The 24,902-nt window shown below is 39.5% G+C and overlaps 3 protein-coding genes across 3 annotated transcripts; 1 reads left to right on the top strand and 2 right to left on the bottom strand.

Moving 5' to 3' along the window:
* Positions 1–3,911: 3,911 nt before the first annotated feature.
* On the bottom strand, positions 3,912–5,612 carry LOC110112139 (cytochrome P450 81E8-like). The gene is made up of 2 exons (XM_020844238.2): positions 4,632–5,612; positions 3,912–4,551 (listed from the first exon to the last, which is right to left on the bottom strand). The coding sequence occupies exons 1-2, from the start codon at positions 5,559–5,561 to the stop codon at positions 3,934–3,936; spliced, it is 1,548 nt and encodes a 515-aa protein (XP_020699897.1). The 5' UTR covers positions 5,562–5,612; the 3' UTR covers positions 3,912–3,933.
* A 3,638-nt stretch (positions 5,613–9,250) lies between these two features.
* LOC110112138 (isoflavone 2'-hydroxylase-like) lies at positions 9,251–11,144 on the bottom strand. Its single transcript, XM_020844237.2, has 2 exons — positions 10,107–11,144; positions 9,251–10,021 (listed from the first exon to the last, which is right to left on the bottom strand). The coding sequence occupies exons 1-2, from the start codon at positions 11,061–11,063 to the stop codon at positions 9,404–9,406; spliced, it is 1,575 nt and encodes a 524-aa protein (XP_020699896.1). The 5' UTR covers positions 11,064–11,144; the 3' UTR covers positions 9,251–9,403.
* Positions 11,145–19,144: 8,000 nt separating this feature from the next.
* On the top strand, positions 19,145–22,509 carry LOC110112147 (cytochrome P450 81E8). Its single transcript, XM_020844252.2, has 3 exons — positions 19,145–19,752; positions 19,818–20,185; positions 21,743–22,509. Exons 1-3 carry the CDS (start codon positions 19,182–19,184, stop codon positions 22,364–22,366), a joined length of 1,563 nt encoding a protein of 520 aa, XP_020699911.1. The 5' UTR covers positions 19,145–19,181; the 3' UTR covers positions 22,367–22,509.
* The last annotated feature ends 2,393 nt before the right edge of the window (positions 22,510–24,902 follow it).

Genomic DNA, 24,902 nt, shown 5'->3' with positions numbered 1-24,902 from the left:
CCATACAATTATTTTTTCCCCAGACGAGTCGCGCCGCATGAGAGAGAAATCGAACATGAGCTGAGGGTTCCCAACTACACTGGCCCACCAAATCAGCTAAGCCCAATGCCATGCATTTGTTTATTTTAACCGACTTATCTCGTGGATGCCACGTGGTTGTATGTACTATATTGCCCCTTAGTTGTTATTAATTAAAAATTATCTTTGAGTAGCGCATCCATAGTCAACTGACACGGGTATTTTTTTATTTTTTAAAAATAGTGTAGGACCCACCATTATTTAGTTTGGTTAATGGATAAGTAAGGTTGGGAACCCTCAATTCGTGCTTGATTCTTCTAAATCAGCCTCACCTCTTAAGTGGGCTCAATGAAGTACGGGTCAGGAGATTTTTTGCAATGAGTGTCTCTTCTAAATCAGCCGAAGATTAGTGAAGCCGCCAAATGCACTCTCGCTGGTGAAAAAAAAAAAGGCGTTGAATTCCAATATCTAATAAATTGGAAAACTTTATTCTAATTTATAGAAACCGTAAACAATTTTCCGATTTCCAATAAGCCGAGTTAGTTGCCTAAAATTTTTAATTAAACCGTTATAATTCTTCATATTATTAATTTCATGAAAGTTTGTAGGGCTTTGAAATTTTTTGAATTAGTTATAATTATTTTAATGAATTATTAAATAATGGTGTGCTTATATTTTAAAATAAAATATAAATTGCTGTTAATCATATTATTAAAAAATGTTAAATAAATTGAATTTATTATTATTATTTGAAAAAATGAGTGTCATAAGAAATAACTAATAACTTTAATTCAAATATTTTTATTATGAAACTCATTTTTTAACAATAATAAATTATTTTAAAAAAAAAATGTTCATAATAATTGCTTGAAGGAATAGGATTATGTGTCAATAGAGCATATGATCCTTGATACATCGTCCAAAAATTATCTTGATCGGGCACGAATCTCAAAGCAAAATCAAGTTGGAAACTTTCAAAATTAAAATCAAGATCATCCGAACTCCGATTTCAGCAAACTTATAGTCGAACTGAGCGTCTCAGAAATACGAACCCAACGACACCAAATTCAATCCAATCCGAGCCCAAATGGGTCTAAATCAAGGACCCAAGGTTCAAACTGCAATTTGGAACATAACAAACTTATAGTTGAATCGAGCGGCTCGACGAGACGAATCCAACGAGCCTAAGATCACTAAATTCCGACATCACTAAGACATTCAAATGTCCATCAAACGGTTCTTGATCAAGAGATTCAAGATCGGCCATCTATCCAACCACTCCCAACTTACCCTTGATCCTCCACCTATTTACAGGCCATGCCATTCCCAAAATCTATAAATAGAGCTCCCTCTCCTCTTGAAAAGGGACCCCTAAGCCTAAGGAAGAAAGAGAGAAATCAGAGATCGCTCTTGCTTCCTTGCCTCAGATCACCGCCTGAGTTTCGCTGGACCACCGCCGAAGTTCCGACGAACCACTGCTGCTCCACCAACGCCGGACCACCACCGCCTAACGTCGTTGCTCCGCCGGACCATCACCTGACGCCCTATGCTCCGCCAAACCACCGCCTAACGCGGTTGCTCCGCTGGACCACCACCTGACGCCCTGTGCTCCGCCGACCACCGTCTAACGTCGTTGCTCAGTTGGATATCCGTACAACGCTAAGACGAACGATTAAAACTCTATCATCACGTCTATTCTAGCCCGCAACAATCCTTTTAATTTTGTATATGTTATGGACTAGAATATACGCGGCGATAGAGTTTTAATCGTTCGTCTTAGCATTATACGGATATCTAGCTCACACACAGAGAACACAAGATTTTTTACGTGGAAAATCCTTGAAAGGGGAAAAACCACGGGGCCTAGCCTAGTTGAAAAAGATTTCACTAGAACTTGAGTTAATTATAATGGGCTGACTCGTCTCTAAGGACGATCAGATTACAAGTAGCAATTGTACAATAGAAGTCCGAGTGTCGAGTAATGGTCTGGCAGGACTTCGGGCCTTAGATGATGATCAGGCAGAACTCCGGGCCTTAGATGATGATCTGGTAAAGATGAAAGTCTTCGACAATGGCATGGCAAAGATGAGAACTTCAAGTGAAGGTTTGGCGGAACGTAGGGCGTCCGACGAAGATGAGGGTATCAGATGATGGTCCGGCGGAGCAACAGCGTTAGATGGTGGTCCGGTGGAGCACACGGTGTCAGGAGGTGATTCGGCGGAGCAACGGCGTTATGCGGTGGTTTGGCGGAGCAACGACGTTATACGGTGGTCCGGTAGAGCACAAGGCGTCAGGCGGTGGTTCGGCGGAGCAACGATGTTAGACGGTGGTCCGGTGGAGCACAGGGCGTCAGGCGGTGGTTCGGCGGAGCAACAGCGTTAGATGGTGGTCCGGTGGAGCACAAGGTGTTAGGCGGTGGTTCGGCGAGACTCCGGCGGTGGATCGGCGGTGGTCCGGCGAGACTTCGGCGGTGGTCGAGGAGGCTAGGAAGCAAGAGCGATATCTGATCTCTCTCTTTTTTCCTTAGGCTCTGGGGGTCCCTTTTCAAGAGGAGAGGGGGCTCTATTTATAAATTTTGGGAATGGCATGACCTTTAAATAGGTGGAGGATCAAGGGTTAGTTGGGAGTGGTTGGTTAGACGGCCGATCTTGAATCCCTTGATCATGAACCGTTCGATTGACGTTTGAATGTCGTAGTGATGTCGGAATTCAATGATCTTGGGATCGTTGGATTCGTCTCGTCGAGCCGCTCGATTTGATTAAAAGCTTGTTATGTTTGGAATCTGTTTGGTAATCCAAATTGTGGTTTGAACCTTCCAACAGCGCTTTGGGTCCTTGATTTGGATCCATTTGGGCTCAAATTGGGTCGAATTTGGTGTCGTTGGGTTCGTATTTCCGAGACGCTCAGTTCGACTATAAGTTTGCTGAAAATGGAGTTGAGATGCTCCTGATTTTGATTTCGGAACTTTCCAACTTGATTTTGCTTTGAGATTAGTGCCATATCAAGATAATTTTTGTATGATGTATCAGTATCCTTATTCATTGATATCATGTGGTCAGTTACAACAACCTATTATATCATATGATCTATAAAGATATAAGCTTCAATCAAACAATAATGTAATTTCAAAGTGTACGTGAATGCGTTTGTATGTTATAATGGCTATTTAAAATTTTAAATATTAATTATATTCACCATTATTAGATTGTTCTACAAAAATAAGGATAAATTTATATAATTTTATTTAAACATTACTATTATATATTACTTATTACATAAATTTAAATAATAATTAATCATTCATATAAGCCATTTATAACTCATTTTTTAATTTCCAAATATAATATAGTACTTATTACATATATTTAATAATAAAAAACGTTAGTTTTAATACATAAATTTTAAATGTAAGTTGTTACATAAAATTTTTATTCAACATGTGTAATAATGACTTATATGTAAAATTTCAAAAAAATTATCATAAAATTGTTTTCCACATTCTAAGAAACCCAAAAACGTTTTTACTAATTTTTAAAGTGAAAATTTGTGTAAGGTATTTTCTCCTTTTTATATTATTTCTTAAACATGCTTCTTCAGGTTAATTAAATTAAAAACCTACTTTTTTTAATAAATTTGCCTTTAATTATTAATATGCTCACAAATCACAGAGCAAGTATATATAGTTCTACCCACCGCTGTTTAGTAAGTGTGGTGGAGAACTGGCTAGGCAAAGCTCAGGTGCCTGGTTCGAATCCCCTGGACGGCAGTGTAAGCCTTAATCGTCGGCTCGGGTAAATTGGTGCGGGTTGCCCGCTAGTTCGATCCAGATTTTAACTGGCCTATGGACAGTGTTTCCTCGTCTCCATATATATATATATATATATATTTAGTTCTAAGTTCTAACTTTTGAGTATTCTAAAGCTGAGCCAAAGTAGAAAACATGGCTTCGCGTGGCCTGCACAGGGCTTCCAGAGGATTTGCTCGCGGCATTGTGAGGCCCGAACCTTCCTTCATCTCCACCTCTTCGGTTCCAATTCTTCTCCATTCGAAACACTGAAGCAAAGTACCCAAAACCAAGCCCACCTCTCTCATGGCAAGTCCTTCACCTGGACATCTTCTTCTTCCCATCCCAAATGGAATCATCTTCCCCCCTTCCACTTTGTTATTCTCAAGAAATCTCTCAGGTAAAAACTTCGTCGGCTCCGGCCATATCGTCGGATCTCTCTGAATCACATAAGCATTCACCAAAAGCATCGTTCTGCTCGGTATATTGTAGCCTCCCACCTTGCAGTCTTCTAATGACTCATGCGGTGCTAGAAGAGGACCTACAGGATACAGTCGAAGCGTCTCGTTGATGACGCAGTGGAGATATGGAAGCTTCTCGAGATCTGATTCATTGAGCAGACGACCTTGCTCTACTTTCTCATCAATCTCTTCTCTGACCTTGCCGAGTTTCTCGGGATTGTTTAGCAGGAGAGACATCGCCCATTCAATAGTGTTTGATGAAGTATCTGTTCCTGCTGTTAGCAATGTCTGCAAGATAAGAGATATAAGGAATGCGTTAATTAAGAAAAAAAGAGAAGAGAAAGGGCAAAGTTTTAGATCGAAGATACCGTAACAAGAGATTTGATGAAACGATCATCGTATTGGGGATTGGTTCGTTGGAGCGATAAGAGAGCATCAATCATCGTTTTATGGTTCCTCTGATCTGTTTCTTTTTCTTCTTCTTCCTTCTTTATTTTCCTTCTATGCTCCTCTACAAGAGCCTGCATGAACTTGTCCCTGTAACTGTGAATCTTAGCTAGTCTACTCTGCACTCTGCGCCGTGCAAACCACCCAAGTACTGAAGGAAGGAAGTCTCCGATATTGGAAACACCGGCGAGGGTGAAACCCTCTTGCACTATCTCCCTGAACCGCTGCGCCTCGCCGTCATCGGACTCTTCACCGTAGTATCGCTTCCCGGCCATCATCTTCATCATCACGTTCATGGCCAGACCGAAAAGCCGCGACCTGAGCTCCACCCTGGTGAAATCCTTATCATCAGTGCAATCATGAAAGAGTCGCCGGGTCAGGGTTCGGACCTCGGCGGCCCGAACATCGGAAAAGAAGGCGAGGCGGTGACCCGAAAGGATTTCGATGGTGGCTATGCGGCGCATATCGCGCCACTGGGGGCCGTAGGGGGCGGATCCCATGCCCGAGTGGTTGTAGGTGGAAAGTCGTGTGGAGGGAAATTTGGGGCGGTTGGCGAAGGGGAGGTCGTTGGTGGTGAAACATTCGTCGGCGAGGGAGGCGGAGGAGACGACGAGGACGGGGCGGATGCCGAAGCGGAGCAGGAGAATCGGGCCGTGTCGCGCCGAGATACGGGCAAGGGATTGGTGGAGGGGTTTCTTGAGGAGGTGGAGGTGGCCGAGGATGAAACGGGAATCAGGAGGGCTCGGAGGGAGATTCTGCTTCTTCTTCTTCTTGTTGGCTATTAAGAGTTTGGCTATGAGGAAGAAGAAAAGGAGCAGAGCTAAGCAGGTGAAGATGGGGACGGCGTCCATGGCGGAAATTTCGCCGCAGAAGCGATTACGATTAATCGATTTTATAGAAATTTTGATGATCAATTATTGAATGGTGAATTCAATAATTAGTCACATGTGATAAAGTTGACTTTTGGAGCAACTTTTGCAAAAGTTGTTGAGAGATTGCTACGTGTTGACAATTTATGAATGGTTCCGTTTGGTTTCAGCTCATCACACTCTGAATCAGGGCAAATTATCCATTCAGATTCCTCAAGGCACCAAAATGCACATGATCCTGATGTATTTGAGTGACGTGGCACATCTGAATTGGATGTCCGGACGTCCGGACGTAATAATTCACCTTGAATCAGACATCACCTCTGCATAATAATTTCGCTAATTAATGTAGGCGACGTTTTATACGAAATGTATTTATAAAAGTTTTATACGAAAAGTATTTATGAAGGATATTATAAATATTAATTTTATATCACTTGATGCATAAAGGTTGTTTGCGGAAATTTTTTTAAGGTTCAATGATATAGATAATTTATATTTTATTTTATGATGAAATACTTAAAATTTTATGGAAAAATTTTAGGAAGGGAAAAAATCATAAGATTTGAACAAGTTGAAATAATTCATGATATAAGCAAAATTATAGATGTCTATAATTTCTCTTAATTGTAGAAGACATGATTATAAAGTATAGGCACAAATTCTATCTCCTACAATAGTTGATGAGTTCCCTCCAAAACCACCCACAGGCCTATTCAATCTATCTCATAATAAATTTAACTTCTCGCAGAATGTTGACGACTCATATATGCAAGAGGTTTTGATTACCTACATTATTTTCCCGTAAATGCCTAAATCTATCGGTTTCAAAAATTTCATAAAAGGTACACCCCAATCAAATAAATCTCAATGAAACCCCCTAACATAGAATCCTAGAACATTCGGGGCTTTTACAATCCTGATAAAGTTTTTAGTTGTAAAGAATTATCCCGCTCTCATAGTCTTAACCTGATTTGTATTATGGAAGCCAAGATTAAGTACCTTGGGGACTTTAACTGTATCAGGTTTCCTCAAGAAAAAGTTGGTGGAAATATCATTAACAACATGATTTTTGAGGTTAGAATTCAGGATTTGGCTTATGTTGGTAGCTAGTTTATTTTGTTTAATCAATTGGCTGACTTCCTTATTCAAATTAAATTGGATAGGATTTTGGTTGATGAGAAATTGCCCACCTTCTAATATAAAATTGATAAGCCAAGAATGTCTAACCACTCCCTCTTTATTCTCTTTATTACCACCATACCCCAAAACCACTTGTTTCTTTTTAAGAACTATTGGACCAAAAATAATAACTTTTGAGATTTTTTTCTTGATTGCATTTTCCCAAAACCACACTGCAAACCCTATTTTTTCTCTTTACCTAAATTTGCAATCCCTTAAAAACCTTATAAAATCTAAGTTTTGGGCCTCTTCCACTTTTCTTGATACCTCTCTCTGAGTTCTTCTCCAACAACAGTCCTTTTTGAAAGCTTGAAATGAGCGAAGGAAAGAGCTGGTACGGGACGGAGGAAGAAGACGAAGAAAGAAACGAAAAATAGAATTCTCATTAATTACCAAAGTACAGTGTCTGTATATATAGACAGCTATCGGTAGGCTTTAAAAAAGGGAGCCAGTACCGGTACTACACGTGTAAAGTAAAAGTGTAAAACGAATTAATAAAATGTAAAATACAAATGGCTGAATTTGTCTAACACTTTTGCCTCCAACTTCTAGGAAGGGATCCCTTAAATTTAGCTTTAACACTAACCTTAACGATATTAATGGTCATATTGATGTTGTCTCCTCTTCCAAGGCCTCCTGGATCATTCAAAGGTCAAAAGTACGTTGGCTCTCTCACGATGAAGATGATTGAAAATTTCTCTATGTTAGAGAAAATCAGGCATAACTATAATCGAATCAAGCACATTAGTATTGTCAATTCCTCACCTCATACTTTGGGTGACTTGTCCAACCCATTGTTCATACTATTTTCAATACGCCACCCCTCAACTAATGGCCTGAAGCCAATTCCTTATGGTAAAGTTATCCCTGCTCACTTATTAACCTACCTAACCATTCCAATAACTGATGACGAGATTAAGGCTAATATTTTTTTTCTACTCCTAGTTGTTCTACCCCTGGCCCAAACAGTTTCACCTTTTTGCAAAAGCTATTAGCATATCATTGGGCATCAAGTTTGCATTGTTAAGTACTTCTTCAATCATTGCAAAATGCCTAAGAGGGCTAAAGCTATAGTTATTGCCTTGATCTCTTAATCTTGCAATGCAAACCTTATATCAAATTACATACCCATCTAACTTTATAGTTATTTTTATAAATCATTGCTAAGATTTTAGCTCAAAGCCTTGAACCTATAATGCCCCATATTATTAATGAATATTAATCAAGATTCATTAAGAAGAGGATTAGCTTTGATAACATTCATTTAGCTTTTAAAATTCACAAGGATTTTTATGAATTGGGTTATATAATTTTATTTTGTACAAAGTTTTTTTTTTAATTTTTTTTTTTCATTTTGTACAAAGTTTGACATATTTAAAGCTTTAATTAGATTTCTAGAAATTTTTTGCTCCAAAGACTCCTTCATAAAGGTTTTTCAGAGTTGTTCATAAAGTGCATGGACAAATGATAGTATTGATGAGGTATATTTTTCTATATGCATAAATGGTGAGCTTTAAACTTTCTTTAATTCCTCTTTGGGTATCCACTAGGGATGTCCCCTATCCCCTTATTTATTTTGTATCATTATGGATATCTTTTCATTTATGTTTGATGCTGGCTATGATGAGAATATTTTGGAAGGTATCAATATTGGTGATATTTCTATCTCTCACCTCCTTCTTGCATATGATATATTAGTTTTTGGCAAAACCACTACTCATAATGCACCCATTCTTCATAATTGTTTTAACAAATTTGCGTCTTTCTCTGGGTGGTTTACAGGTGATTTAGGGTAAGAACTTTGTCATCACCTCCCCTTTTTTATTAAATGTTTCAGAAATTGCTAATATGCTAAATATTCCTATGGTTGGCTATGGCATGACTTATCTGGGCATTCATATCTCTATTAAGATAATTCAAATCTCATATTTCCTTATTCCTCTCATGCAAAAAATTACAAATCGACTAGAAGGTTGGAAGGCCAAATTGCTCTCTTTTGTAGGCAGACTCCAATACATTCAATTTACAATATGGAGCTCTATAACCTATTAGATTAGGGGTTCTATTCTTCCTAATGAGTGCTGCAAGTTTATTAATAAGCTTTGTACAAAATTTTTGTCCCATGACAACATTAGTGTTAAAAGGTTACACCTCATTTCTTAAAAGAATACTTACCTTCCAAAATCTTTATATTTTCAAATCAATCCCTAATTATGCAGTCTTTGCCTCTCTTTCCCTGAAAGTAGCACAATTTATTCTTCCAATATGAAATTTTTTTTCTTTATAATATGTACACTGTTGCCATGGCTTCACTCATCTCTCTTAAGACTTAGGTTTCATTTGGGTTGATTTTCTTACTGCTTCTTAAAACATTTTTTTAATAAAAAATTAATTTTTTACTAAAAAAACTATTTTTTAACTAATAATAATAAGATAGTTGCAAAGCTCCCCAAAATAACGAGCTTTAAGCACAAATTCAAGCCCCCAAACATTCTTACATTTTACTCCTCTAAAAACTCAAAATTAAATTCATACATTAAAAATGAACATGAAAAAATCACATTATTTATTTGGATATTCATTTAAAAGGCTGGCCAATACACCCAACTAATCTTTCATTCTCCCAAGTATAATTGAGCATTCTAAAGCTTACACAGTGTAGAAATCATGGCTTCGCGTGGCCTGCACAAGGCTTCCAGAGGATTTGCTCGCGGCATTGTGAGGCCCGAACCTTCCTTCATCTCCAGCTCCTCTGCTCCAATTCTTCTCCACTCGAAACACTGAAGCAAAGTACCCAAAACCAATCCCACCTCTCTCATGGCAAGTCCTTCACCTGGACATCTTCTTCTCCCCATCCCAAATGGAAGCATCTTCCCCCCTTCTACTTTGCTATTCTCCAGAAATCTTTCAGGAAGAAACTTAGTCGGCTCCGGCCATATTGCAGGATCCCTCTGAATCGCATAAGCATTCACCAAAAGCATTGTACCACTTGGTATATTGTAGCCTCCCACCTTGCATTCTTCTAATGACTCATGAGGAACAAGAAGAGGACCTACAGGATACAGTCGAAGCGTCTCGTTGATGACACTGTGGAGATATGGAAGCTTGGCGAGATCTGATTCATCGAGAAGACGACCTTTCTCTACTTTCTCATCAATTTCTTCCCTAACCTTCTCGAGCTTCTCGGGATTGTTTAGTAAGAGAGACATCGCCCATTCTATAGTGTTTGATGAAGTATCTGTTCCTGCTGATAGCAATGTCTGCAAGAGAGAGAGAGAAAAGATTGTTAATAAATTAAGAGAAAAATGAAGAGGAAAGGGGAGAGCTTTAGATCTAATTAGATACCGTTACAAGAGATTTTATGAAAGAATCATCGTATTGCTCAGGATGGGTTCTTTGGAGCGATAAGATAGCATCTATCATCGTTTTATGGTTCCTCTGATCTTCCTCTGCAAACTCGCCTGCTTCTTTTTCTTGTTCTTCCTTGTTTATCTTCCTCCTACGCTCCTCTACAAGGGCCTGCATAAACTTGTCCCTGTAATTGTGTATATGAGCCATTCTACTCTGCACTCTTCGCCGTGTAAACCACCCGACCATTGAAGGAAGGAAGTCTCCAACATTGGAAGCGCCGGCGAGGGTGAAGGACTCTTCAACTAACTCCCTGAACCGCCGCGCCTCGTCGTCCCCGGATTCCTCTCCGTAGTAACGCTTTCCAACCATCATCTTCATCATCACGTTCATCGCCAGTCCGAAAAGCCGCGACCTTAGCTCAACTCTCGTGAAATCCACCTGATTTTTGGTGTCAAGAAAGAGCCGATGGGCTAGAGCTCGGGCCTCGTCGGCCCGGACATCGGAGAAGAAGGAGAGGCGGTGGCCCGAAAGGACTTCGATGGTGGCTATGCGGCGCATATCGCGCCAATGGGGGCCGTAGGGGGCGGATCCAAGGCTGGTGTGGTTGTACGTCAAAAGGCGGGTGGAAGGAAACTTGGGGCGGTTGGCGAAAGAGAGGTCATTTGTGGTGAAACATTCTTCGGCGAGGGAGGCGGAGGAGACGACGAGGACGGGGCGGATGCCGAAGCGGCAGAGGAGAATCTGGCCGTGTCGGGCCGAGAGTTGGGCCAGGGATTGGTGGAGCGGTTTCTTGATGAGGTGGAGGTGGCCGAGGATCGGAAGGGAATTAGGTGGACTTGGAGGGAGATTCTTCTTCTTCTGCTTGTCCGTTTTGGTCATGAAGAGTACTTTGGGTAGCAGCAGGAGGGAAAGGAAGAGAGCTAAGCAGGTGAAGATGTTAATGGCTTCCATGACTGAATGGATCGAGAAGGAAGATGACAGAAAGATAAGATTTTGCCAAACAAGGAGCGAATTTGATTGATGAATAATAATAACGGGGGAGGAGTTGCCCATATATAGGAGTAGCCTTATCGTTGAGGAGGCGCGCTTTAAGATTTTTTTATAATAATTAAAAATATTTAATAATCTGCGGTCCAAAATATCATGCCTCTTACGTGTGCGGTTACGTTCGAAGACTATTTAGGCACGTGTCTTTGTTCTTCATCCAGACCAATTTGTTTATTAAGCACATGGCCTCACGATTTTCGTGTAAAATAATAAAACGGACTGCCAAAGATTCAATTTTGACATTAAGGCTTCGTTAGGGCGACTTTTTTTTTTATTGATTTTTATAATAAAATGTTAGCTAAAATTTAAAATTTGATACAATTATTTTATTTTAATAAGTAATAAAAAGTTTTTTTTAAATGAAATCTAAATGTAACTGAAAAAATATAAAAGATCAACATCTAATATTAGTAAAAAATTGATATATATATATATATATCAGATCAGATCCATTTGGGCATAGGCGGATGGAGGGCACGTGCCCCCCCTAAAAAAATTGATTTTTTTTTATAAATCTCAAGATAAAATTAAGTTGGAAACTCCAAGAATTAAATCGGAGACCATATGAACTCCGATTTCAATAAACTTATAGTAGAACTGAACGTCTCGAAAATACGAACCCAACAACACCAAATTCAACTCAATCCGAACCGAAATGACTCCAAATCAAAGACCCGAAGCATATTTGGAAGGTTCAAACCATAATTTGTATTACCAAACGGTTTCCAAAAATGACATTCTTATAGTCGAATCGAGCGGCTAGACGAGACGAATCCAACGAGCCCAAGATCACCGAATTCCGAAATCATAACTAAGGCCTCCAAATGCCTGACAAACGGTCCATGATCAAGGGGTTCAATATCGGCCGTCCATCCAACCACTCCACATTTACCCTTGATCTCTCACCTATTTACGAGGCATGCCACTCCAGAAAATCTATAAATAGACCCCTCATTTCTCTTGAAAGGGGGCCAAGCAAGAAGCAAGAAGAGAAGAGGAGAAGAAAGAAGCTCCTCCTCGACCACTGCCGGAACTTCGCCGGACCACCGCTGGAGCCTCGTCGGACTACCGCCGGAGCCTCGCCGGACCACCACCGGAGCCTTTCCAGACCACCACCTCAAGGCCTGACGTTCAGGCCCGACATTCTGCTCAAGTCCCGACGTTCTGCTGAAGGCCCAACGTTCTGCTCAAGGCCCGACGTTCAGGCCTGACGTCTTCATCTGAGGCCCTCACCTTCGCCAAAGGCCCTCACTTTTTCCAACGGCCTTCACCTTCACCAGAGGCCCTCACCTTTTCCAGAGGCCCTTGTCTTCGCCGGATCATCATCAAAGGCAGTGTGCTCCACCAGAACATCACATGAGGCCCAGACTTCCGTCGGACCACTACTTGAAGCCTTGAGCTTCACCAGGCCACCACATGATGCCCACATTTCTCTCAGAATACTTCCGACTACGGTCCTTCCGACCTCCGTCGCCTACTATGATCCTTCCGACCTCCACCAATAAGCAACGGTCTTTCTGACCTCGGTCTCCTGCAGACTACGGTCCACCCGACCTCCGTCGCCTACTACGGTTACTCCGACCTCCATCACAGGACAACGGTTTTTCGGACCCCGGTCTCCTGCCGACTACGGTCCACCCGACCTTCGTCGCCTATTACGGTCACTCCGACCTCCATCAGAGGACAACGATCTTTCTGACCCCAATCTCTTGCCGATTACGGTCCTCCGACCTCCGTCGCCTATTACGGTCACTCCAACCTCCATCACAAGACAATGGTCTTTCAGATCCAGGTCTCCTACCAACAACGGTCTTTCAGACCCTAGTCTCCTGCCAACAACGATCTTTTAGACCCCGGTCTCCTGCCAACAACGGTCTTTCAGACCCTGGTCTCCTGCCGACTATGGTCCATCCGACCTCCGTCGCCTACTACGGTCACTCCGACCTCCATCACAGGACAACGGTCTTTCTGACCCCGGTCTCCTGCCGATTACGGTCCACCCGACCTTCGTCGCCTATTACGATCACTCCGACCTCCATCAGAGGACAACGGTCTTTCTGACCCCAGTCTCCTGCTGATTACGGTCCTCCGACCTCCGTCGCCTATTACGGTCACTCCGACCGCCATCACAAGACAATGGTCTTTCAGATCCAGGTCTCCTGCCAACAACAATCTTTCAGACCCTGGTCTCCTGCCAACAACGATCTTTTAGACCCCGGTCTCCTGCCAACAACGGTCTTTCAGACCCTGGTTTCCTGCCGACTATGGTCCATCCGACCTCCGTCGCCTACTATGGTCACTCCGACCTCCATCACAAAACAACGGTCTTTTTGACCCCAGTCTCCTTCTGACCCCAGTCTCCTGTCGACTACGGTCCTTCCGACCTCCGTCGCCTACTATGGTCCGTCCGACCTCCATCAACAGACAACGATCTTTCTGACCCCGGTCTTCTGCCGACTACGGTCCTTCCGACCTCCGTCGCCTACTATGGTCCATCCGACTTCCATCAAAAGACAACAGTCTTTCTGACCCCGATCTCCTGCCGACTACGGTCCTTCCGACCTCCGTCGCCTACTATGGTCCTTCCGACCTCCATTAACAAACAACGGTTTTTCTAACCCCGGTCTCCTGCCGACTACGATCCTTCCGACCAAACAAACATGTATATGTAACTCCTACCATGTAATACAATATATATGATGTATATTTGGATCCGCCATTCAACCTTCTCGTTCGCCACTGTTCTCCATAAGTTTTTCACCCGTCATCATTTCGGTTTGAGCATTTCTTTTTTCATTGCTTCAAAAGTAATTTTGTGCTATTGGATGGTTGAAGTGGAGATATAAATAATGGGTTTGTAATAGAAATGTACTCCTCAAATTTAAGGATAAATTCCATTAGATGAGCGATCGTCATTAAAAGAGAAGCATACAATTAAGTTAAATGATATTATATTTTCTTTTTCAAAGAAAACACAATATTTAGCAAATAAAAATACAAAACTTAGAAGATAATTTACTTAATTACTTCCAAATAATTAAAATGATAGATTTTTTTTTTTTTTGGAAGATTTCCACTTAAAATAACCTGTATTTTAAAATCATGCAAACTCCAAAGTAAAAATTTTGTGGAAACTCATAGTAATAAGAACCAGGCATGAGCCATCTGCAATTCAATCATTCAACCATTACCAGCTTCTCAAGAACCAATAACCACCTACGTTTCAGCCTCAAGAACCAGCCGCTACTAATATGCTTGCCAAGCCATCAACCCATTATCTCAATTCAAGAATGAAAAACAATTATCGGTCGTCGATATATGCCGTTGAAATCTGAACCCTAAAAAGGACAATCGAATTTCCAGAGGAGAAAAGAAGACCTGGATATGTCGTCGTATGACCTGCGTCTAATTTCTTTAGGATTCAAGACAATCCCTGCAACTCAACGAAGAAAGAAGACGGGACCGGTGGCAGCGGCACGGAGCGAAACAGGCAAGGCGAATAACAAAAACTGAAGCACGCGAGCGGGCTGCCCTAAACCCTAACTCTATTAATATTCAGATTTAATTCGGGTCATTTTCGTGTTTTTGAGTCCGAATGCGTATGCTAAATAGGTCGACCCGATTCAAAAAATTTCAGGCTTATTATGGGGAAAATTATTACGTCCGGTGTCCAAATTCGTTTCACCTCTCTTCAAATAAATACAGCTACCTCTATTTAAACTAAAATGACATAAAGGAAGGGCAAAACAGTAAAACTTATAAAAACATACAAATTAGATCTAATTACTAACAATTTCCACATTGATTCAATTTTATAAATCTAAAAAAACAATTGCTATCCACAAAGCAAAACTCAAGAAAAATCTTCCCTTCGATTGCCACTTCTCCTTTACCTATTGTTCACAAAGAACAGTCCAAGAAAAGTCAACCATCAGACGGTCACTTGCTCCTCCACCTTTTCGCTTGAACTTGCGCCTACTGCGAAGTCATGGCACTTCTTCCGATCCCACGAGCATGTCTATGCCTAGCTCAAACTCTCACATGATCTCCTCCCTCATGCCGTCTTCTCCCGTTCGGCATGCCTCTTGCGATCTCATAGCCTGTCTGACTGCTGCATGTGCTAGAAACCTAGAAAAATAAAAAAACATGCTTATGCATGTTCTTGATGCTGGATTGGAACGCTTGCGACGAATCACTTGTAGAAGCTTCAATCAGATGACAGGGAACGAAGGGATTCATTTCACCTCTCTTCAAACAAATACAAGCCGCATCTATTTAAACTAAAACTACCTAAAAGAAGGGCAAAATATTAAAAAATGATAACAACATACAAATTGAACCAAGTTACTAACATGCAAACACCATGAAATGTGAAATGGCTCAATCTATATATTATATATATACCTATGCAAAATAATACTATTATAAAAGAGGCTTTAATTTTCACCCAAATACAATCTTAGCCTTCCATTTTAACTACTTAAATTTAATCCCATCCTTTCATTTTAATTATTTTAATTATAATTGATCAATAATTATAATTTTATTCACAGCAAATATATTATTTTAATTACTTTAACGATGTATTAAATAGTTATCATTTATGATAATGTATTAATTAATCACCATTTTCATCTACGGCTCTTATTTAATAACTAAACATAAGCCGCTTGAGATTCTCCATTAAGCGATCTTGGCCTCTGCTTTTTTTTTTTTTAAATCTGCACCGTCTGATTTCGCACCTCTTCCTCTTCGAATTCGCTCCCATCCATTTATTTCTACGGATTGCCTTCTTCTCCTGTCTGAAAGGGTAGCTATAAAGAGTTTTTTCACCTTCTTCTTGATGTAGGATCTCACGGTAGAAGACACAAGCAAACAGGAATTAATGCAACAGTAGAAGCTTGCAAGGTATTTGCAGAGCTTGATTTGTATTAAAGCTGTAAAAACTATATCATACCTCCTTTCTCCTTCTTCCTCAGCTTAAAAGAAGAAGTATTCTAAAACAGTAAAATAACAAAAAGTATATAATATGCTGTATAACTAAAAATAGTACTAATATGAGCTCCACTACTAACGAACTAAAGCAGCCCTATGATAAGATGTCCGCCTGTACGGGTTTGTTATCCTGTGCCGGTCTTATGTCTCCGCATCACTTCTTCTCCTCGTCAAGTCGAAGAATTTTTATTAGGTCCGGACACTTGACGTAGCTCTACATTCGGACCCCAATAAAATGTCGCCACGTGCTCTTATTCTTTACTGCGTGGCCCGACAACCCGACCCGGACCAGAACCCGGTATTGCTATGTATTAGCTGATTTGTGCAGACCAGGGTATTGATAGGTTTTGCTCAGTATTGCTCGATAATGAGAAATATCATTGTGTCAAGACCAATACCTAGCAATACCGAGTAATACCCCGGTTTTGCTGGGTATTGCTCGGTATTGGTCTTGATAGAGTAGTATTTCTCGTTATTGTCAAGCAATACCTACCAATACACAAACATAGCAATACCGGGTTCCGGTCCAGGTCGGGTCGTCGGGCCGCGCGGTAAAGAGTAGGAGCACGTGGCGACATGTTATTGGCGTCGGGATGTAGAGCTACGTCAGGTGTTTAGACCTAATAAAAATTCCAAGTTGAAAGTAGCTCGGGCTTCGCGTGAAGAAGAATTGTTCTCCTCCTGTCGGATCTGAAGTCGCACGGGCTTCGCGCTAACCCTTCATCTTTCACGCCCATAACCCATCGTCTTCCATGCACAATATCTACAACTATTCAAATCCCTGATATACTTCTTAATTTCTCTTCGTTGTCCTATTGCAATGTGCTTATTGCACGTTAATGATGAACTAATGCTTTCATCAATCATGAAAATAGTTAGGGGTGTCAATATTTGACACGACACGAAAATTCGATCCGGACCCGACCCGATTCAAAACGGAATTTTAAAATTATAATTATATTCGACTAAATGATATAATTTAATAAATATATTTTCATAAAATACATTTTACTGGTTTTCATTCATTGTGACAGTTCTTGCAGATTTCATGGAAGCAAATAGGTTCTGGATCAGATATTCTTCTTGCGGCAACTATCATATATCAATAGTTTGAGACCTTTGAGAAAGGGAGAGCCGCCGAACTTGTTTTCTTTGGTCTATATATAAACTCTGCCAGCAAATTTGATAGCCTTAAAACGCCGAGTCCTCTTTATTGATCTTCTTCGGCAAACCAGTTAGGCAGCATAGATATAAAACCTTTTAAAATAAGGCATATAATTATTGCAGCTTTAATTTCATGATTGTAAGCAATTATTTGTTCTTATTCGTACTGTTGATTTGGATTTATTATTCTGTGCGGAATGCGGAGGGCATTCGGAGACCAATAAAAATGCTCTACGTCACATCATTGCTGGGTACCCAGCTCGGTACCCGCACTCGAAATCCTTAGGTACCGCTGGGTACCTAGTGCTTAACCGGACGGTTCTCCCGTCATGTATCCGTACAGAATAAAAGATCAGCTGATTTGAGTAGCTCTACATTCATACAAGTTTTTTCATATTAGAGTGTAAGTCGAGCCGACTAGCGGGCCGGCTCGGACTTGACTTGTTAATGAGTTCACGAGACGAGCTTATCAAATCTCGAGCTCGAGCTCGAGCTTGATGAGGCTCATCGAGCTCACGAGCTTGCTCGATTAAGTAAAAAATTATGGATAAAAATAATCTTATTTATTAATTTATGCAAACCATAAGTAAGTTCATTCTTTTTATGTGTATTAAAAAATAAAAATAATCTTATCTTATCACATTCTCAATAAGTTCAATAAAAAAAAATTAAAAAAAAAAAACCTTTAGAGGATAAATTAGTAAAAGAGGATTTTACGAATTTGTTTTACTTAAAAGAAATTTCTTTTCTCATGAGTTTCATGTGGGAATCTATAATATATCGCAGGCCGTGACGTGTGATTTTATAGCCAAAAAATACACCTAATCGCATACGTAATAATCTATTTTTATTTTTTTAAAAAAATCTATTCTTTCATCAACCCAACGAGCTCATGCCTAAATTCATGTGTTCATGAGAATGGTTTAAATCAAGACAAATTTTACAATGGATGTCTTTGGACTATTTTCTTATTGTTTATTAAGGAAGTGTTTTATAGTAAAAAAAATTTAATTTTTTTTAATTAAAAAGTTACTTTAAGAAATATATAAAAAAGAGTCATAAATGAAGCTTATGCAGAATCAAATCTATGAGCATTTGCTGGTAAGTAGAAGTGCAAATGAGTCGAGTTGAGATCAAGTGAGGGAGTGTTTGAGCCTCACTCAACTGCCAAATACCAAGCTCGACTCGACAGGGGAAAATGAGCTCATCGAGCAGTTCCGTGTCAGCAAGTAGTGCCGATGAGCTCATGTGTTCGCAAGTAGTGATGTTCCTTATCTGACGCACGCAATTAAGCCTCGTCTGTATAGAGTTTCATGTCCACAGTTTTGTTTTCCCACCCGCCCAAGCTCCAGTGTCTGATCCCGCATTTTTGCTTCCCCTCGAAGCCTCTCGACGAGTAATTGAGTCCAGCGAAGGATTTTTCGAACTCGAGCTCAATAAGCCTATCGAGCTCGATATCTTGTTCGAGCTCGACTCAGGAGCTTGTTAAGTTCGACTCATCTCGTCGAGCCTGTTAACGAGTCGAACTTGAGCAAGTTCACAAGTCGGCATGACTCGCTAAAATCTGATTAACACAGTATCAGACACAAAATCTATATCTCTAATTAAAAGATATAAAATAATTAATTAAAAAAAATATTAAAAAATTATTTTAAAAAATAGTAAGAAAATAGTGTCAAATGGAGCCTTAATATTTTTTTATTCAACCTGACTTATATTTAAAAAATATATATTATAATATACTTTTTTTCCCTTTAATTTTAAATTAAATTATTAATACGTTCTGTTTAAGAATTTTGCCTATAAATTAAACAAGCTAAAGCCACCGATTCCCATACAGAACCCCTTCTTCCTCCTCCCGCCATGGACGCCATGAAGATCCTCACCAGCTTAGCTCTCTTCCTCTCCTTCCTCCTCGTAATCAAACTCTTCATAACCAACAAGAACAAGAAGAGGGAGAAGAAGAAGCCGCCTCCAAGCCCTCCTAATTCGTTTCCCATCCTCGGCCACCTCCACCTTCTCCAGAAACCCCTCCACCAATCTCTTGCAAGTCTCTCCACCCAGCACGGCCCGATCCTCCTCCTACGCTTCGGAAACCATCCCGCCCTCATCGTCTCCTCCGCCTCCATCGCCAATGAATGCTTCACCACCAACGACATCGCACTCGCAGACCGCCCTCATTTCCCTTCCATGGCCGTCATAACCTACAACCACACCAGCCTCCCCTTCGCCGCATACGGACCCCACTGGCGCGAAATGCGCCGAATCGCCACCGTCGAAGCTCTTTCGGGCCCCCGCCTCGCCTTCTTCTCCGATATTCGGGCGGACGAGGCTCGATCCCTGGCCCGAAGCCTCTTCCATTCCTCGGGGAAAGTGGAGATCAGTTCAAGCTTGTTCGGGCTTGCAATGAATGTCATGATGAGGATTATAGCAGGTTCTGAACTTTTAACTCGAAATTCGTTATCAATTTTCGTTGATCGATTATCAAATGTGTAACAGGGAAGAGGTATTATGGGGAGAAAGGTGAAAAGGAGGAGGCGCATAATTTCAAGGACGTGATAGAGAAGATCTTCTCGCTTACCGGCGCGAACAACGTCGGAGACTTTTTGCCGGCGGCGATCGGGTGGTTTGCACGTCGAGAAGTGGATAAAAAGTTGGCGAGATATCACAAGTACAGGGATGAAATTGTTCAGTCACTTATAGAAGAGCACAAGATGAGAAGAAGAGAAGAGGAGGAAGAAGAAGAAAAAGAAGGGGGATTGAAGCAGAAGCAGAAAATTCATAAAACCATGATTGATGCTCTGCTCTCTTTACAGGACGAACAGCCGGAGCAGTACACTGATGTCTTCATTAAATCGCTTATTAATGTAAGTTCTCATTGGATTTGGTTTTTTATTTTTTTTTCGCCCCAATCCCTACATATTTAAAAAAAAAAAAAAGTAGGGAGAGCTGAAATATAAATATGATAATATTTATTAACACAAAAAAATTGTGTTTGTAATGAAAAATTATCACTTTGATCAATTTAGGTTTGATTTGATAATAAATAAAATTTTTATAATAAAAAAATATTTTTTTTAAAAAAAAACTGGCCTATATATTAATATGAACAAAGTATATCACAATGACATATTTATAAAAATTAAAATTTTAAATTCAATGAAAATAACATAATTCTTTAAATATTCATCAAATTTGTAAAAAATTCAAATGCAGAAGTAAACTTTTACTAAATTACATTGCGGATAAATTTTTTAATATTTTTCATAGTTTTCTCATATATATTTTTAACAGTTGGCAATTGGTTAGAAAATAATTAATTAATTATTGTAGCTGGTGGCCGGTTTCATAATTATAAAAAAAGATGTTGAAGTTTTGAAATGTCGCTAATGCCTAAAATAATTAAACTTTAAAATATGAAGTTTACGTTTGAGATAAATTTTTATTATTTTATGAAACACTTTTCTAAGAAAAAAATTTAAATTCAAAATTTTTTTTATAAAAAATATTGCATGCTCCGGATGAAACCCTAATAAAAAAAAGAGTGATTTGACAATTGAATTTAATATTTCATTTGACAAATAGTAGGGGTGCCAATATTTGGAAAAATTATTAGGTGCAAAGTGTGGACCGTCCGCACATCATCCGCACAAGCACAGGATATCAAGCGGTACCCAGCAGTACCGAGTGGTACCTAGCTGGGTACCCTATACTTGTGTGGGACGATTTTCCCCGTGCGCACTCGGCACCTAATAATATTGACCCAACCCAAAAATCCAACTCGAAAATTTCGGTTTGGACCCAAAACAGGTCAGGTTTAGGTTCAAAAAATCAACTCATTTAAAGAAATGAGTCAGGTTCGAGTTGACCCGGAAACTCTGAAATCACCCGGAAAAACATGTTTGCCCTCTCTGACAGCCCTTGTCGGCGTCTGCCCGCATCGCCTACCAGTCGCCTGCCCCGGCTGCCTGTGTAGCATCAGTAGTGTTGTCTGGCCCGCGTGCTTGTTATCATGTTGCCGCCTTCCGACTGTCGCGCCTCTCTGCTGCTGGAGGACTGGACCACTAAGTTATGGGATTTGGCTCAACAAGCGCGTGAGTTATGGGAATGAGGTTTAAGACTTACGGGTCAATTCAATTCAGGTCCAAAAAACATACCTATTTTCAAAAACGGATTGGGTTAGGGTCAACCCGAATAATACAAGACCAATTTTAGGTGGGTCAATACCACCCAATTTTGTCAGCTCTATAAATAAATTACAATGGATTTATTTGCAATGACCAACCCATATGCCGCTATTAAAAAAATGAAGAAAAAAAAAATTGCAATGACCAATCCTGCAATAAAATGAAATCATTTTGTATTTCTTTGAAAGCTTTTCCAATCATTTCTTCTCTCTCTCTCTCTCTCTTCATTTTTATCAGAGCTTAATCGCAGCGGGCACAGACACTTCATCAAACACAATAGAATGGTCGATGTCTCTCTTACTAAACAATCCCGACAAATTAGAGAAGGCGAGGCAAGAGATCGATGACCAAATCGGACATGATCGCCTCCTCGAAGAATCAGATCTCATCAAACTTCCATACCTCCACTGCATCATCAACGAAACCTTCCGTCTGTATCCCGTCGCCCCTCTCCTCATCCCTCACGTAGCAAGAGAGGACTGCGAGATCGGAGGCTACGCCGTGGACCGAGGAACTCTGCTCTTAGTAAATGTTCATAAAATCCATAGAGATCCTGCGATTTGGTCTGAACCGACCAAATTTCTCCCCGAAAGATTTCAAAATGCGAAGGAAGAAGAAGGGTCGAAGATGACGATGATGCCATTTGGGATGGGGAGGAGGAGATGTCCGGGAGAAGGGCTTGCATTGAAGGAGATTGGATTAGTGTTGGGGATTCTAATCCAATGCTTTGAGTGGAAGAGGATTGGAGCAGAAGAGGTGGACATGACGGAAGGGTCAGGACTTACAATGCCGAGAGCTAAGCATCTTGAAGCTCTGTGCAGGCCACATCAATATATGATGAATGTGTTGTCTCAGATATGACTTTTTAGTTCAACTTTATGGTGAGATTAATAAGAATAAAAAGTATTTTGCTTGATTTGTTTTATTATGTTTGTGAGAAAAGGATTATGTAAGCTTTTAGACTGTACTATGGAGAAATAAAATTTTAAAAATTATATACTTCATTTTGCAACTACCAATATGATCTGTTTTTTTTTTTTTTTTTTAATTTTCACCATCCCATCTAACATAAGGAAATTGACTATTGTGTGTATGTATATGCATATACATGTTGACAAATACACATACATGTAAGTATATCAATGAAACAATAAATATTTATGGCCATCTATTTAAGAATGTGGAAGAACACAGACATGACAACAATAACATAGCATGCTTATTCATATGCATCCAAACTCAGTAAAAACACATAAAAATAGCATGCTTATTAAATTTAGGCTTCGTTTGAAACGGTTTTTTTCCTGCTTTTTGAAGCAACTTTTTATTATAACATTAAATTTTTTTTACTATAAAGTTCCAAAAAGCAGTAAAAAAAGCCATCCCAAACGAAACCTTAATCTATGTTAAGAAAGATAGAGGCAGACCTAAGAAGTCTTGGTTAGAAAATATTAGAAATGACTTTTCCTTATTGAATCTAAATGTGAATTTGACTCTTAATCGGACATACTGGAGAAAAAACTTTCATGTAGCCGACCCCACGTAGCGGGATAAATGATCGATGTTGTTGTACCATTTAGAGTTCAATACTATATGTCATATCGGACATGGCATCCACTTCAATGTTACAAACGAGTAGAATAGCCATGTTTGATAGTTAGGCATATTTAGACGTACCAATTGTAGGCAAATTGTAAGTAGAAGGAATCTGGAAGTATTTCACTTGAATATCACTAGTGCATTCCAGTATAGTGCAAAAGTATCAAGAAAATATAAAATGCACCCATGACCATGTATTATGATCGATAACAGCAGGAGATGAGAAAATATGGCAGACCAAGAAAAATCAAGAGGTAAACAAGAAGGGAAAGAAAAGTGGCTTAATATACAAGCCATCATAGCATGTAAGCTTCTGCCTGACTTTCCCTATTCAGCCTCGTGTTTTTTGTAATATGATCTTTTTTTTTTTTTATTTTTTTTTTTTTAATTTTCACCATCCCTTCTAACATAAGGAAATTGACTATTGTGTGTATGTATATGCATATACATGTTGACAAATACACATACATGTAAGTATATCAATGAAACAATAAATATTTATGGCCATCTGTTTAAGAATGTGGAAGAACACAGACATGACAACAATAACATAGCATGCTTATTCATATGCATCCAAACTCAGTAAAAACACATAAAAATAGCATGCTTATTAAATTTAGGCTTCGTTTGAAACGGTTTTTTTACTGCTTTTTAAGGCAACTTTTTATTATAACATTAAAATTTTTATACTATAAAGTTTCAAAAAGCAGTAAAAAAGCCGTCCCAAACGAAACCTTAATCTATGTTAACAAAGATAGAGGCAGCCTAAGAGTCTTAGTTAGAAAATATTAGAAATGACCTTTCCTTATTGGATCTAAATGTAAATTCGACTCTTAATCGAATATATTGGATAAAAAGGATTCATGTAGCCGACCCCACATAGTGGGGATAAAGGCTTGTTGTTATTGTTGTTGTTGTACCATTTGGAGTTCAATAATATATGGCATATGGGACATGGGGTCCACTTCATTGTTTCAAACGAGTAGAATAGCCATATGTTTGATAGTTAGGCATATTTAGACGTACCAATTGTAGGCAAATTGTAAGTAGAAGGAATCAAGAAGTATTTCACTCGAATATCACTGGCGCATTCCAGTATCCATATGAAATACAGTAGGATCTTGCAGAAGTATCATGAGTGATAACAGCAGGAGATAAACTGCACCATGTATTATGAGCAATAACAGCAAGAGATAAGAAAATATGAGAGATAGTATCATGAAATAAACTGCACCCATGACCATGTATTATGAGCGATAAAAGCAGGAGAAAAATCAAGCGGAAAACAAGAAGGAAAAGAAACAGTGGCTTAATATACAAGCCATCATAGCATGTAAGCTTCTGCCTGACTTTCCCTATTCAGCCTCGTGTTTTTTGTCAGGGTGATAGGTGTCATCAACAACCTTCACGAGTTAAACTAGATTCTGCATTATAAGAGGTTCTTCCGTTTAAAAAATAAATGAGCTAAACTATTGTTTAACAATTGATTAATATTACTAAAGCTTCAATACAAAAACCAATTATAATAATTAGCTCAAAAACTACTTTGCCTTTCCCACTTCAGTTCATAGGTGAGATTTAAAGTTCTACGAATTTAAATAACCTTGGAACATATAAGCATTTCCAGCTTGAGTAACCTCCCTCCCTCCCTCCAAGAATTTATAAAATGACCTAGGAACAACATGAACTTGGAACTTTTAAGCATTGCCAGCATAAGTAACCTCCCTCCCTCCCTTAACTCCATCATATTGTATTACATTATATGATATGATTTGTACTTGGGCTATACCCTCATCTT

Source organism: Dendrobium catenatum, unplaced genomic scaffold, assembly GCF_001605985.2.
Source record: "Dendrobium catenatum unplaced genomic scaffold, ASM160598v2 fragScaff_scaffold_1482, whole genome shotgun sequence".
Lineage (NCBI taxonomy): Eukaryota > Viridiplantae > Streptophyta > Magnoliopsida > Asparagales > Orchidaceae > Dendrobium > Dendrobium catenatum.
The sequence above is the reverse complement of the archived record's forward strand: the minus strand, read 5'-3'. Positions and strand labels throughout refer to the sequence as shown.

What these genes read in the sequence shown, in the direction of transcription:
- LOC110112139 (XM_020844238.2), bottom strand. Translation starts at nt 5,561, where the DNA reads ATGGACGCCGTCCCCATCTTCACCTGCTTAGCTCTGCTCCTTTTCTTC. An exon ending in TCATCAAATCTCTTGTTACG is followed by an intron (nt 4,552 to 4,631) that starts GTATCTTCGATC and finishes CTTATCTTGCAG; the next exon opens with ACATTGCTAACAGCAGGAAC.
- LOC110112138 (XM_020844237.2), bottom strand. Translation starts at nt 11,063, where the DNA reads ATGGAAGCCATTAACATCTTCACCTGCTTAGCTCTCTTCCTTTCCCTC. An exon ending in TCATAAAATCTCTTGTAACG is followed by an intron (nt 10,022 to 10,106) that starts GTATCTAATTAG and finishes TCTCTCTTGCAG; the next exon opens with ACATTGCTATCAGCAGGAAC.
- LOC110112147 (XM_020844252.2), top strand. Translation starts at nt 19,182, where the DNA reads ATGGACGCCATGAAGATCCTCACCAGCTTAGCTCTCTTCCTCTCCTTC. An exon ending in CATGATGAGGATTATAGCAG is followed by an intron (nt 19,753 to 19,817) that starts GTTCTGAACTTT and finishes AATGTGTAACAG; the next exon opens with GGAAGAGGTATTATGGGGAG. An exon ending in TCATTAAATCGCTTATTAAT is followed by an intron (nt 20,186 to 21,742) that starts GTAAGTTCTCAT and finishes CATTTTTATCAG; the next exon opens with AGCTTAATCGCAGCGGGCAC.